General features: G+C 42.7%; 1 protein-coding gene across 1 annotated transcript in view; it reads right to left on the bottom strand.

Moving 5' to 3' along the window:
- TMEM108 (transmembrane protein 108) overlaps positions 1–13,546 on the bottom strand; it is a gene marked incomplete at its 5' end in the record, with an annotated part of 136,504 nt that extends 122,958 nt beyond the window's left edge. The window contains one exon of the mRNA XM_081234636.1: positions 13,507–13,546. Within this exon, the coding sequence (XP_081090762.1) occupies positions 13,507–13,546 (40 nt within the window). The remainder of the gene's footprint in view (positions 1–13,506) is intronic.
- Positions 13,547–13,776: the final 230 nt, after the last annotated feature.

Below are 13,776 nucleotides of genomic sequence, written 5' to 3' on the forward strand. Positions count from 1 at the left end.
TTCATTCTGTTTTAATGCCATTTTTGTTGGGGAACTTTCATGAGCTGGGCACTGTTCAACGCTGGGAATACAGCATGTTGGCTTGTAGCTGACATTCCAAGAGGAGATGTAGGCAATGCAAAAAACAAGGCAAAGAAAATGTCAGATGGCTCCATGTGCTATGCAAGACTTAAACCAGGGTAACCTGATGGAGAGAGCCTGGGTGGAGAGGAAGCTGCTGGGAGGTCAGGGGGCCACGGCCCAAGCAGCAGGGAGCCAGTGACGCCAGGTTGTTGGAATACTTGAGGAAGGAAGAGAAAATCAGTGTGACTGAAGCACAAGGCAAGGTGGAGGGTGGTGGAAGGAGAGCCTGGAGTGAGCACTGCACCTGGCTCCGTGGACCCATGTTTGAGCCCCTGCCCTCACATCAACCAGGCTTGCATCTTGGACAAGTTACTTATCCTCTCAGGATGGCATCCACTGCTTCATCTGTCAAATGGGGTGACAATTACTAAAGGATCTTCCATTCGGCTCTGAAAGTATATGCTTTTATGACTCTTCCATATATTCTAGGGAATAAAATCTTGTCGTGGAAAATGGAAGAAAAAGGAAGCAAGTGGAAACATCCTGACTGCTAATCTCTTTCTAGATTTAGCAATTGCTTATCTGATGCCTCCTCTTTCTCTTCCTCTCCTCCTCCTTTTTTTTTTTAAAGAAAATGAAATTTATTTGATATCAAGCCAACTCATTTTCATGTAGCATCAGAAGGTAAACTTCTAAATTCCCTGGTGTACACACACAAATGTTTTTCTCTAAAACCTGGATCAGCTTCCTCACAAGAACAATTAGACGTTCTGCATAAAGACTGCCCTCCTTCCTTTATAATTATACTACAATTCTCTCAGAAGTCTATAAATAATTTCCTAGTTTTTAGAACTTTATATTTTTGAAGGATCCATTGATTGGGGAAATCTGGATCCTCAGACTGGCAATGACTCTTGACAAAGTTGCACCTATGAGAAAACATTCCCAGGGAGACCACATGTGTAAGAGCCACATCTCCAGGGAAAGATTAAAATACCTGGTCCCACTCATTTATCATCCCAATTTAATAATGCACAGGAGAAGCCCATGGGGCCACATCCAGGGGGATTTCAATTACACCTGTAACCACAGACACCTTCATCACCAGCCCTTCGCCGGTCACCTCCAGCCCTCAGCTGGGACGCCAGACAGGTTCTCAAAGGAGACTTAGCAGGAGGACTCGTGGGGGAAAGGACAGAGATGTAATAGTTCGCATTTGTAATATGGTGCCTAAGAATGAGAACAAGGTCCTAGAGATAAAAGAGAGATGAGGTTTTACTTTAACTTTGGAGAAACAGGAGGAGTAAGGGAAGGGGTGATAATGGTGGTGAAATAATAACAATCCAAAATTTACAGCTCTGTTCCAAACGCTTTGCGTGTCTCAGTGTATGAAATGTGATAACATGTATGTCACTAATTTAAAGTGCTTAAACGGTGCCTGGCACATGCACTGACCCACAGATCAGGGAATAGGATGCTCCAGCTCTGTCACCCATGATGGGGACAAGGCCAAGGTGTGACCTGCACTCTTACCAGAGTTCACAGGAGAAACTAAGCCCAAGCCAGCCTCTGTGGGGCTTTGTTGGATACGGCACCCTGGAGGGGCCTCCTTCCCTTTCCAGGCCCACTCCCTACGCCCCTGTTGGTTTCCTGGGAATGTTTCCCAACAAGTCACTTCTTAGGAGTCAAGGTCTGCTTCCAGGGAGCCTGGCCAAAGACACTTGCCAAAAGAGAAACTGAATGTCCTAACAATATGAGACCAACTTTTTGGGTGAAATGTGGGACATTTTTTCCCTACGGAATTTCTATGGCTAAGCTATTTAAATAAATAGTATGCTTTATTTCTTAGCTCAATTATTTTGCAGTTACCACAGGTCAGAATAACAATAACATATCAAAGACATACTGTGACTGTGTTTTTCTGAGCCTCCTTTGTGAGTGCTGCTTAGATGAGACCTCAGGTGTTCAGACAAGAAAGCTGCCCAGCCACTTGGGCTTCTTTTAGACTGGCACTCCCCCAACCTCGGAGGCTGTCCAGGCCTCATAATGGCCTCCAGGCCAGAGATGGAGTCTTAATTATCACCATCTCTGTTCCAGTGCCCCACTCTAGAGCTTCCAACCTCCCTTCCCATCATCTCCCACTGCAACCCAGGATGCCGGGGCATGACCTAGGAGGCACTTGGGGCACGATACTGGTCCCCCATCTAGGTGACTCAAGGACTCTGGCTTTTGGGGAAAGTGGGTATGCTCTCATTTCTTCATCTAACCAAGGAATTTCAAAGTAAACTGTAGCATCTTTTCATCTCAGAGGGCTCTGGGTTCTCTCCTGAGCCACCTTATAATTAGCAGACCCACAGCTGCCAGCACAGAGCCTGGGCTCTGCCCTGTGGGGAGACAGTTGTCTGACTGAGAGAACAACTCAGGGAAATCATTAAAGCCCTTATGCTCAGTGTTAACCAGACTCACTCATCACAGTTCAGGGGAATCTAATTCTTGCCTCTTCTCATCAAACACAGCACAATTATGTACCCAGCACTGGCATTCATTGGCAAGGTCAGGAAACATAGCTTGTGCACCAACTATATACAGCACGGGAATCACGGCTAGAGCTGCTCCTGCCCTAGGGGCTCACCCTCAGCGTGCATCTCACATCCCCTAAAGCTCATAGCCTTACAGCACTCAGTTTCTGCAAACCTTTCCTGGGAAATTTACACCAGCTCAACTCATTGTTTTTGTTTGTTTGTATTTGCTTTTGTTTTTTAAACACTTAGCCCTCTAACCACCACTAGCTACAGCCCTCTCTTGCCCTCTCTTTATGGAAAACGTCTCCAAAAAGCTGTATAAACTCATGAGCTCACTAGTTCCATTTCCTCATACCCTGCTCCTCAACACACACCCACCGCTTCCTGAGCACATGTTCTGAACTGGGCACTGTGCTAAGCGCTCAATATTCTTATATTTCCAACTCAATGAAGTACAGCAATATCGTGCTCTAGTTGGTTGAGGGGTGGTCCCTCAAAAGTTCTATCTATGTCCTAACCCAGAAACCTGCTAATGAGACCTTATTTGGAAAAAGTATTTTTGCAGATATAATGAAGTTAAGCATATTTGAGATGAGATCATGCTGGATCCAAGTGGGCCCTAAATCCAATGACAAGTGTCCTTACAAGAGACACACACAGGAGAGACACAGGGACAACAGGGAAGGCCATGTGACGACAAAGGCAGAGTTTGGAGTGATGCAGCCACAAACCAAGGAACATCTTGGAACCACCAGAATACAAGAGTCAAGGAAAGATTCTCCCTTGGAGCCTCTGAGGGCAGTGCACCTCTGCTGACACCTTGATTTCAGACTTCTGGCCCCCATAACTGTGAGAGAAAAAAAGTTCTATTGTTTTAAGGCACCAAGTTTGTGCTAATTTGATACGGCAGCCATAGGGAACTTTTTATAGATGGGGAAACTGATGAAGATGCTGGGGGGTAGGCGGAGTAATATGACTGGCCACAGCTCACAGGACACCCTGATAACCTGAGTGGTATGCTGGTGCAGCCAGATCAAAGACAAGAAATTCACTTTTCAGGAGCTGTCAGGACACCTGCAGCAGACAAAGGATTTATGCCCTGCAGGAGAAAATTTCAGAAACTTCTAAAGGGGAAGAGCAAAGAGAAGAGAAAGTCTGGTGATGGAGATGAACCAAAGGAAAGGAAGGAGAAATGGGTGAACAGGAGAGGGAGACATGAAAGGAGAGCTAGCAAAGGCCATGTGGCTTAGGTTTGGGGAGCTTCTTGGATTCTAGCCTAAAGAATCTCCAGTGTCCATCACATTTGGAAAGGCAATGATTAAACTGTTCAGAAAACGTCCACTGAAGATTTATTACAAGCCAACGTGAATCTGCTGGGAAAAAAATCCCTTTTCTTCATTTAAAAAATTCTGCTCCAACTTCTCTCGTTTAGCACAGTTTTCCAGAATTTTATCAGATCCTGATAAGCCAGAAAACCCTTTGTTAGAATAGCCCCCATTGAGTTTCACATGCATTAATGAGTGTTCTACTGAATTGGAAGCTGGGCGGGGACATGCTCTACTGTCTTTCACATTTTCTTCTTAAAATTTTTAAATGAGATTTACTAAACAATAGTATAATTTAACAACAAAAGAAATACTTAAGTTATTTAAGGAAATACTTCAGTTATTTAAGGACAGTAGTAAAACCATGTTTGGAAGGCATTTTACAACTTATAAAATGTTTTTATACCCTGATCATTTAACTCTCACAACAATCCTCAAGACAGATATACTCATCATCTGTGTATTGCAGTTAAGGGAAACGAGGCAGCTCTGGGAGGTTACCTATTCTGTGCAAAGTCACATAACTACTAAGAGAAGACGTGAGAGCTCAAAGTACATTCTTTAAATCCAAATTCTATGCTCTCTCCCACCGTATGTTTAAGCAAAAGTACTTTCATATAGAAAATTGAATTTACTCATTAAGAGTTAACATTTAAATTTGCATAAGTCAACAGCCCTATGTGTGAGCATGACTTCCCTCACCTACGCTCCTGCCAACTATGTAATGGAATACACTCGAAAGTCATAAAATTGAGTTTCTTTAAAATATTTTATTCCTCAGTCTTCACTGACATTGCTTACAATGAGAATGCCTTACTAATGTTTGGTTATTCTGCATAAGAGAGTTGTTGACTTAATGCAAATTTAAAATTCACAACTTAAAATGTGAAAGACATTAAATCAACATGACACCTTTTTTTTTTTTTTTTTTTTTTTTTTTTTTTTTTTTTTTGCGGTATGCGGGCCTCTCACTGTTGTGGCCTCTCCCGTTGCGGAGCACAGGCTCCGGACGCGCAGGCTCAGCGGCCATGGCTCACGGGCCCAGCTGCTCCGCGGCATGTGGGATCTTCCCAGACCAGGGCACGAACCCGTGACCGCTGCATCGGCAGGCGGGCTCTCAACCACTGCGCCACCAGGGAAGCCCTAACATGACACCTTTAAGGGCCCAGTATGCACAGACTTCCTGGGTTAATGTCACACTTGAAAGTGTTACCTCCTCAATTTTTCTGTGTGAATGACTTAACCTTCAGAACCAAAGAGACCTGTTCTCCCTAAGAGAACATTTGCAGATTTTTGCATAATAAAAGAAAATCCAGCCTCAAATTCTTGATTTGCAAAAGAATTATTCAGCATGAAAGGAAGAAATAGTCTTATAAAAATCAAGTTCTAAAATAGGCCCACTGCAGTGAAGAGTCAAGAGCCAAGGGCTACTCTTGTTTTGTCTTTGCTTTATAACCTTAGCTAGTCTGTTCCTTGTGCCTTTCTTTTTTTTTTTTTTTTTTTTTCCGGTACGCGGGCCTCTCACTGTTGTGGACTCTCCCGTTGCGGAGCACAGGCTCTGGACGCGCAGGCTCAGCGGCCATGGCTCACGGGCCCAGCCGCTCCGTGGCATGTGGGATCTTCCCGGAGCGGGGCACGAACCCGTGTCCCCTGCATCGGCAGGCGGACTCTCAACCACTGCGCCACCGGGGAAGCCCTTGTGCCTTTCTTAAAACAGAGTAAAAACTAACTTCCAGTGTATCCTGAGGAGTAACTGAAACTTCAAGTTCTAACAGTTCCTAACCCTGCAACACTGTGATTCTGCTGGTTCTCCTCCTGACATCTTCTCTCCTCCTCTGCCTTCCCAACTGACCCTGATTTTGTTCCAAGATCCATTTCACCACTAGGCAGCTCGAGTGATGCAGGGAAGCGGAAAGCATCTTTGGCTCCAGGATAGCCCTTCTTTAGTCTAAGACAGTGATTCTCAAAGTGTGGTCCCTGGACCAAAGCTTCAGCATCACTGAAAATTTAGAAATACAAATTATCGTCCCCACCCCAGATCTACTGAATCAGAAATTCCAGGCATACTGCCCAGCAATCTGTATTTAAGCAAGCCTTCCAGGTGATTCTGTTGCATGGTTATCACTGCTATAAGCCAGTGATTCTCAACCCTGCTTGCACATTGGAATCACCTGATGCCCAGGTCCCATGCTCCCTACCCCCTCTTCCAAAGATTCTAATTGATCTGGGGTGGGTCTGGACAAGGGGATTTGTTAAAAGCTCTCCAGGTGATTCTAATGTACATCCAGGTTTGAGAAACACCGATGAAAGCCAATCAGAGTAATCCAGTCTAAAATACTGAATTGCAGTGTGGATGAAATGGATGCCTCCCATTTCCATAATGCTGACTGGAGACCAAACATGTCATTACCATTATTATAGCCACTGGTGGTAGCACTTTGCTCTTTGCTACTAAATGGAGCATGCTCTTTTACTTTCATGGTCTCCGGAGTGATAGATTTGCAAGGGGTGGAGGACAGACAGTCCAACAGCTGTTTGGCAGTGGAGGCATGCTCCATTGGCATGTTTTGTATGGAAAGAGGTGAAAATCATTTAGATAAGAATTTGTGGCAAACCAGGATTTGAACCCAAGTAGTCTTAATCCAGAATCTGAGCTCTTAACTGTGGCTGCCACAGTGTCACTCCACATGAGGTTATGGCCAGGCACCTTCAATGAGAGAGAGAAGCACTTTCAATGGTGGTGGAGGAAATGAAAATTCTTCATTTCATGTGCAAACATAATGCAGCATCTTTATAACTGCCTGTAACATTGAAAAGAGCTTATATTTCTGGATTTAGCTCTTGTTTGGACATAAATTCCATGTCAGTTATGATTCATGCCACCTCTCCCTCCTTAATTTCAGGGAAAACTTCCTCTCACTTCTCAGGAAAAACAAACCATGAAGACAGTGGTTCTCAAATATCTCGGTCTCACGACCTCTTAATATTCTTAAAAATTGAGGACCACAAAGAGCCTTTGTTTATATGGGTTATATCCACTAATATTTACTACACTAAAAGTTAAAGCTGAGAAACAAAAAAATTAATCCATTAAAATAACAATAAGCTCATTACATGTTAACAAATAACATTTTAAATAAAATATAACCATAATTTCTAAAACAAACAAAAAAATAGTGAGAAGGGTGCCATTGCTCTAATTTTTGTAAATCTCCTTAATATCTGGCTTATGAAAGACAGCTAGCTGGATCTCACATCACCTTCGGCATTCAATCTGTTGCAATATAGTTGAAGGCTATAAACCATAGAGATAATGCAGTTGGGACTTCCCTGGTGGCACAGTGGTTAAGAATCCGCCTGCTAATGCAGGGGACACGGATTCGAGTCCTGGTCTGGGAAGATCCCACATGCCACGGAGCAACTAAGCCCGTGTGCCACAACTACTGAAGCCTGCATGCCTAGAGCCTGTGTTCTGCAGCAAGAGAAACCACTGCAATAAGAAGTCCGCGCATGGCAATGAAGAGTAGCCCCCACTCGCCGCAACTAGAGAAAGCCCGCCTGCAGCAATGAAGACCCAACACAGCCAAAAATCAAAATAAATTAATTAATTAAAAAAATACACCTCTTTGAAAAAAAAAAAAAAGATAATGTAGTTGGAAAAGGAGAGCCTCACAGACTTCCTGAAAAGGTCTCAGGGATCCCGAGAGGTTCTTGGACCACACTAGGAGAACTGTTGTTCCTGGTAATGCAAAGCCATTGAAAGATCATCAGCAGAGGACAAGGTGTTATTTTGTGGCAATGTTAGGGTGAATTAGAAGGAGGAGGACTGAGATTAGGGCAGCAAGAAGGAAAACTATTAAAAGGGTTCAGGCAAGACCACAGGAAGCCCTTCACTAAACAGAGACAATGTGGATGCAGAGAAATGTATTCACAACAAGTTAGAGTCCATGGGAGCTGGTATCCAACTGCATCCAGGTTGGAACAGAGAACAAATCGAGATGACTTTAGCTATTCAGGGATGGAAATCCAGGAGGATGGGTATAAATAGGGCCAAATAAGATCATTTCTGGTTTAAGTTGGCCAAAGAGGCAAGAGATGAGCCAGAAAGAGAAATGAAGATTCAAGACCATTGACTCAAGGAGATCCAGAGAAATGGACAGGCCCTGGGAAACTTATCTGTTTAAACTGCTATACTCAATATGGTTTAAAATGACACCAACACAGCATTTGCCTTGAGAAGGTAAAATTAATTTCTTTAAAAATGCAAATATCCCTGAAAGTTATGGAGAAGCTCCCTAGGCAATGAAGCACACCTTGGCATTAATTAATTTAGTCAGATTGCTTTCTGCCTTAATGAATACATGAGAACTTCAGATCACAGACCAGAGTCGGGCAACTGGTCTGGGTAGGTACCATGGTGGGACTCTGGGTCTACTATGGGATAAGGATAAGCATGGAGAAAAAAGAGAGGGGAAATGTTAATCCCCTGTGGAAGATATTACTATGTGGATATTTCTAGTTTAAGAAGTGACTGGAGGGACGAATAAAGTCACTGGGTAGCTGGTTGGCAAAAAGTGCTAGTTACAGCTAAAAAAGCACCAAAGACATTTTGCTCACCGTAAAGGATTTTTAGGGGCTTCTGCCCAGTTCCAGAGATCAGATGAGATGCAGATCATCCCAATAGAAATGAACTCCATTCTCAACCAGCTTCTCATTATGCCTGAAAGAGTCTAGAGAGTTGAGTAATATGGATTTTGGGGTGTGTGTGCATAATTCAAGTCTGAGACAGATGCAATCCCCGTGGGCCAGGTAAAGAGGACAAAAAAGGTGATATCTTTTACCTTCTAAATTCTACAGGTTAGGGGCCCAAATCTACAGCAGGAGCTCTCTTTCTCTTCCACTTTCTGAGTAACAGGGACCCATGAACAGTTCTCTGGATTGAGCAAAGGATTACTTTTTGTATGGTCAACACAGTTCAGCATATTCCGAGGATGCAAGAACAAGCAAGATGTACCAATAACACAGAGTACAAATTAAGAATACAGATGCCTGGGTGTAGAGCAAATGCTTAACTTACTGAACATAATTGCTCCTTAACTCTAAGTATCCAAACAACTTTGACTTAAATAGATATTGGTATATAAAAACTTATTTTCATGAGCTCAAAACGACTGTCTTGGTCTTCTTAAAAATGAAGTAGGGCTTCCCTGGTGGTGCAGTGGTTGAGAGTCCACCTGCCAATGCAGGGGACGCGGGTTCATGCCCCAGTCTGGGAAGATCCTACATGCCACGGAGTGGCTGGGCCCGTGAGCCATGGCTGCTGAGCCTGTGCATCTGGAGCCTGTGTTCCGCAACGGGAGAGGCCACAACGGTGAGAGGCCCGCGTACAGCAAAAAAAAAAAAAAAAAAAAAAAAAGAAGTAATGCAACAAATTTCCAGTACACAGCACCCAGACTAAGACCAAATCTTTCAACTCAGAATTCAGCGCCTCTCCAATAATGTCACATTCTTCAGCATTTGTGATGATGCTCCTTATTTTCCATTATTACTTAAAAAAAAATTGTGACATGGCCTGGGAAAGGCAGCCTTGATCGTGTCAACTCCCTCCTCTGTAGAATGAGACCAATGATAATTAATGTCCTGCTTGCCTAATAAGGTTTGTAAGGATCAAGTTCTGTAAAAATGTCATTGACAGATGAATGGATAAAGAAGATGTGGTACATACATACAATGGAATATTACTCAGCCATAAAAAGGAATGAAATTGGGTCATTTGTAGAGACGTGGATGGACATAGAGACTGTGATGCAGAGTGAAGTAAGTCAGAAAGAGAAAAACAAATATTGTATATTAACGCATATATGTGGAATCTAGAAAAATGGTGCAGATGAACCGGTTTGCAAGGCAGAAGTAGAGACACAGATGTAGAGAACAAACGTATGGACACCAAGGGGGGAAAATGGCAGGGTGGTGGTGGTGGGATGAATTGGGAGACTGGGATTGACATATACACACTTATATGTATAAAACAGATAACTAATAAGAATCTGCTATATAAAAAAATAAAATTCAAAAAAAAATTCTGTAAAAATGTTTTGTGAACCAAATGTCAGTTACAGCAGAGCTCCTAGAGAGGCTGTATCCTTCTCTTGCAGACAGGAAGGCCCAATAAGGGAAGAGGCATTTACTGTAGTTCTTCTATATACCATGGTGGTCATATCCCATTTTATATATGAGGCACATGGAGATTAAGTAACTTACCTAACATAAACTACCTAATAAGTGGTAGGGATAGGATTTGAACCCTGGTTGGCAGCTCAAAAACCCAGGTATTCCTGGCGCTAGCTTCACACCTACTTTATTACTTAGGTCTAAAAAGGAAAAACGAATGCAGCATTTGTTTTTTACATAATCATGAAGGTTCTCATCACCACCTTCATCCTCAAGCTCTTAGTCATTCCAAGGTATTGTTTAAAATGTGTTAAACCTTCCCAAAGGGCTAAAGCTGGCAGGATGAAAGACTCAGTATTGCACTGTGGGATGAAGCCCAATAAATAAAATAAAGGCAGAGACAGTCAGTTGTAATAAAAGTAAAATATTAAACCCTCAGCTGCCCTGCCTGCCAAAGACTGCATCCCTCAAGCACACATAAGCCTCAATGACTGGTGTTTGTGATGTACTGACGAGAGAGAGCTTGGATTTTTTTTCAGCCTTACCTGACATCACTAATAGGATGCAAACTTTGCCCATCATGGGTTAGAACCCCCCCTGTCTAGCCATAGAGGCTGCACTGCTCATTTTTTCTGTGTGTGGTGGAGACACCAGGCAGGATAAAAAAAAATGGACACAAACAAAGAGGTCCGAGAGACCCGGCTGTGAATTCCAACCTCATCACTCACCACCTGTTCACCCTCAGCCAGTCCTTAACTCACTCATTGCCAACATTTCTTCTTATTGGTGCATTTACCTCTGGAGTGAGTGAGATGGCGCACGCGAACTCATCAGCAGAGGTCTGGGAACACAGTGGGCACTCCAGAGGGAGGAGTTTCTCTGATGAGCCCCATGGACTGGCTCATGTCCACTAGGAAGTGCTTGACTTTTTTTCTTGTTAAACAGATACTCTCTGGTAGACTAAAGATGGTCACACATTTCTACTACTCTTGCCTTTGAGAGGTGGAGTCCAATCCCTCTCCCCTTGGGTCAGGGTTGGTCTTAGTGACTTCTTCCGCCAATATGATGTGGCTGAAGTATTGTTTTGGGATTTCCAAGCCTAATTCTTAAGAAGCCTTGTAGGTTTTGCCCAGGCCTCAAAGCCGTGAGGTGCCATGTATAAAGTATGACCACCCTGAGGCCACTATTGCTGTGAGGAAGCCGCACTTTGTTCTGTGAAAAGGCCTGAGGGAAAAAGCCCCACCTCTTGGACTTATTCCAGCCCAGATCCCAGCCACTGTGGAGCAGAGAGTCTGCCAACCCCTGACCAAACTGCAGATTCATGAGCAAAATAAATGATTGTTGTTGTTTTAAGCTACAAAGTTTTGGGGTGATTTGTTATGCAACAAAAGATAACCAGAACACTCTGTCCCCCCTCCAAATTAAAAACATCAGTTGGCTGAGTCAAATAAAGTAACATAATAAGTTTATGTTGACTCTATAGTTCTCAAGTCAGTTTTAGACACTGAAAAACCATTTTGTTTGTGGACAATGTTAATCCAGGCATAAGTGAACAATTGGCTGACCAATGACATATATGATATTGTTTGTGTATGTATGCCAGAGTTTAAGTTATCTAGGACTTTACTAAATATCTAACTCATCTCATGAAAAAAAATACTTTAAATAACAGCCTGTCATCTCAGATGAACTTATGAAAACCACTCTCTGAAGTCAGACTAACTGATCTATTGCCCAAGTGCCTCACCCTTTCTGCTGTGTACAAAGCTGGGCTCCAGCCCACAATCAGCTACCTAGTGGTTTATTGAAGGCCACTACCTACCTCCTAATCTGGGTTGCTTGCGTTTCTAGGCAAGCTTGCAAACAATGAAAAGTGTTAAGACAAGGTTAGTTTCTGCAGCTATCCAGATAGTGTTTGAGGAAAATCCCTTCGGCTTTCCAATATGTTGGACCTGGAAGGATGGGCACGTGTTATAGAATAAGACTGGACTCTAAACCACAGAATACTTTTCTGATGCCTTTCAGATAATATATGACCTTATAACACTATGCACACTCTGGGGCATACAATCAGCACAGGTGAATTCAACAAACATTCTACTGCCTTCTAAATCTACTATGCTCTTTTTCATTTCTTGTTTCTTTTGCCTGTAAAACCTGCCTTGCCTTCTTGAGGGTGTATCTGTGTGTGTGTGTGTGTGTGTGTGTGTGTGTGTGTGTAAAATCCTATTTATCCTTCAAATGTTCCCTATCCCATCAAGGCAGAATTAATCATTCCTTGATGACACTGCTTCTTCAATCCGCAAAGCCTTTTCTCTAACAAGCAAGCTTATCATTAAAAAAAAAAAAAAAAAAAGGCAAAAACCCCTATAGAATACATGGAGAAAGCACAGGAGAGAGTCCCTATAACTCTTGGCAACGTTCCATCAGGTTGACGTGATCTGTGTTTCAGGGATTAGAATTCAATAGCAAAAATGAGTCAATTAAAACACCCAACCAGAATGCTGTCTGTAGATAAAGTGCTTTGCACTGGGGGCACAACATAACCTGAATTGCTAAATTCTAAGGGCTGACTGGTGATTTGCATCTCAATCTATTTTCATGTTATTTCCTTGGCAAAAGTTAACAAGGAGCCACTCAGCCCAGAAAAGATAGGTCCTCTATTTACCTCAGCAAGAATTAGACAAGCACAGTGAATTTCAAGTTTTCCCAACTCAATGCCTTTGGTTTGACCCGGAGGGAGCAACGTCTGTTGTCCCAAATGTGTCAATCTGAACATCAAACCTGCCAACTGGTATTGGATTTTACATTCATTCAGTGACAATCCAATCCCAAAGACTACACACTCCCTATATGGCAACTGGCACTTTGTGGCACAATAAGCAAAACACATGAACAACCTGCAGAGAAAATCAGGATTGAACACTTCATTCTACCACCAAACCTAAACAAACCACATTTTCACCACTCATTATCTGAGAACACACATAACTATGCAAAACATTCCAAGTCAAAGGCTGTACAGTCACTGAACGGTAATAGGTTCTATATGACTAAATCCCACAGCCCACCATTCCCTCTTCACGAGCAGCCCAGAGGGGATCATACCAGAACCCCCTTTATTCTGCCACAAAACCAAGAGGAATAACGTTTTTGACACTCATTTTCAAATTGACTGTGCTTAACGTGCCAATTTAGAATTATCATAACAAAGCCTACAGTAATTATGTACAGTAACCGATGCCCAAGGCAGTAGAATGACTTAATGCTTGATAATTCAAGTACCTAGATGAAGCAGAGGGAAAACATACTGTCCTTCACTGACCAAACCCTGGTCTTCCTCCAGAAGGTGTGTAAGTTTCTGGCACTGGGCAAACAATAACATTGATCTATTCTAGGAAAGAAGAAATGTGATATCAACTTACTTAACAGTTGGCAATAGAGGGCCTGTAAACTTCTCTTCATGGTATCATCTGGTCCTGCTTGTCCTCCAGTTTATTCATGATTCTGTCTAGGAAATTGGGAGAAGAAAATTGTTACATCTGGGAAGCAGAATTCAAGTCAAGAATCAGAAAGAACTCCACTCAATATGATCCTGGTTGTAAGGCCCAAAATACCTGATTTGAAGAGAAAAATTCTTGGAGTGAATATACCATAGTACAGTCTATGTTATAAAACTACCAATTAATCAATTA

This window comes from Mesoplodon bidens (assembly GCF_964165515.1).
Source record: "Mesoplodon bidens genome assembly, chromosome: 5".
NCBI lineage: Eukaryota > Metazoa > Chordata > Mammalia > Artiodactyla > Ziphiidae > Mesoplodon > Mesoplodon bidens.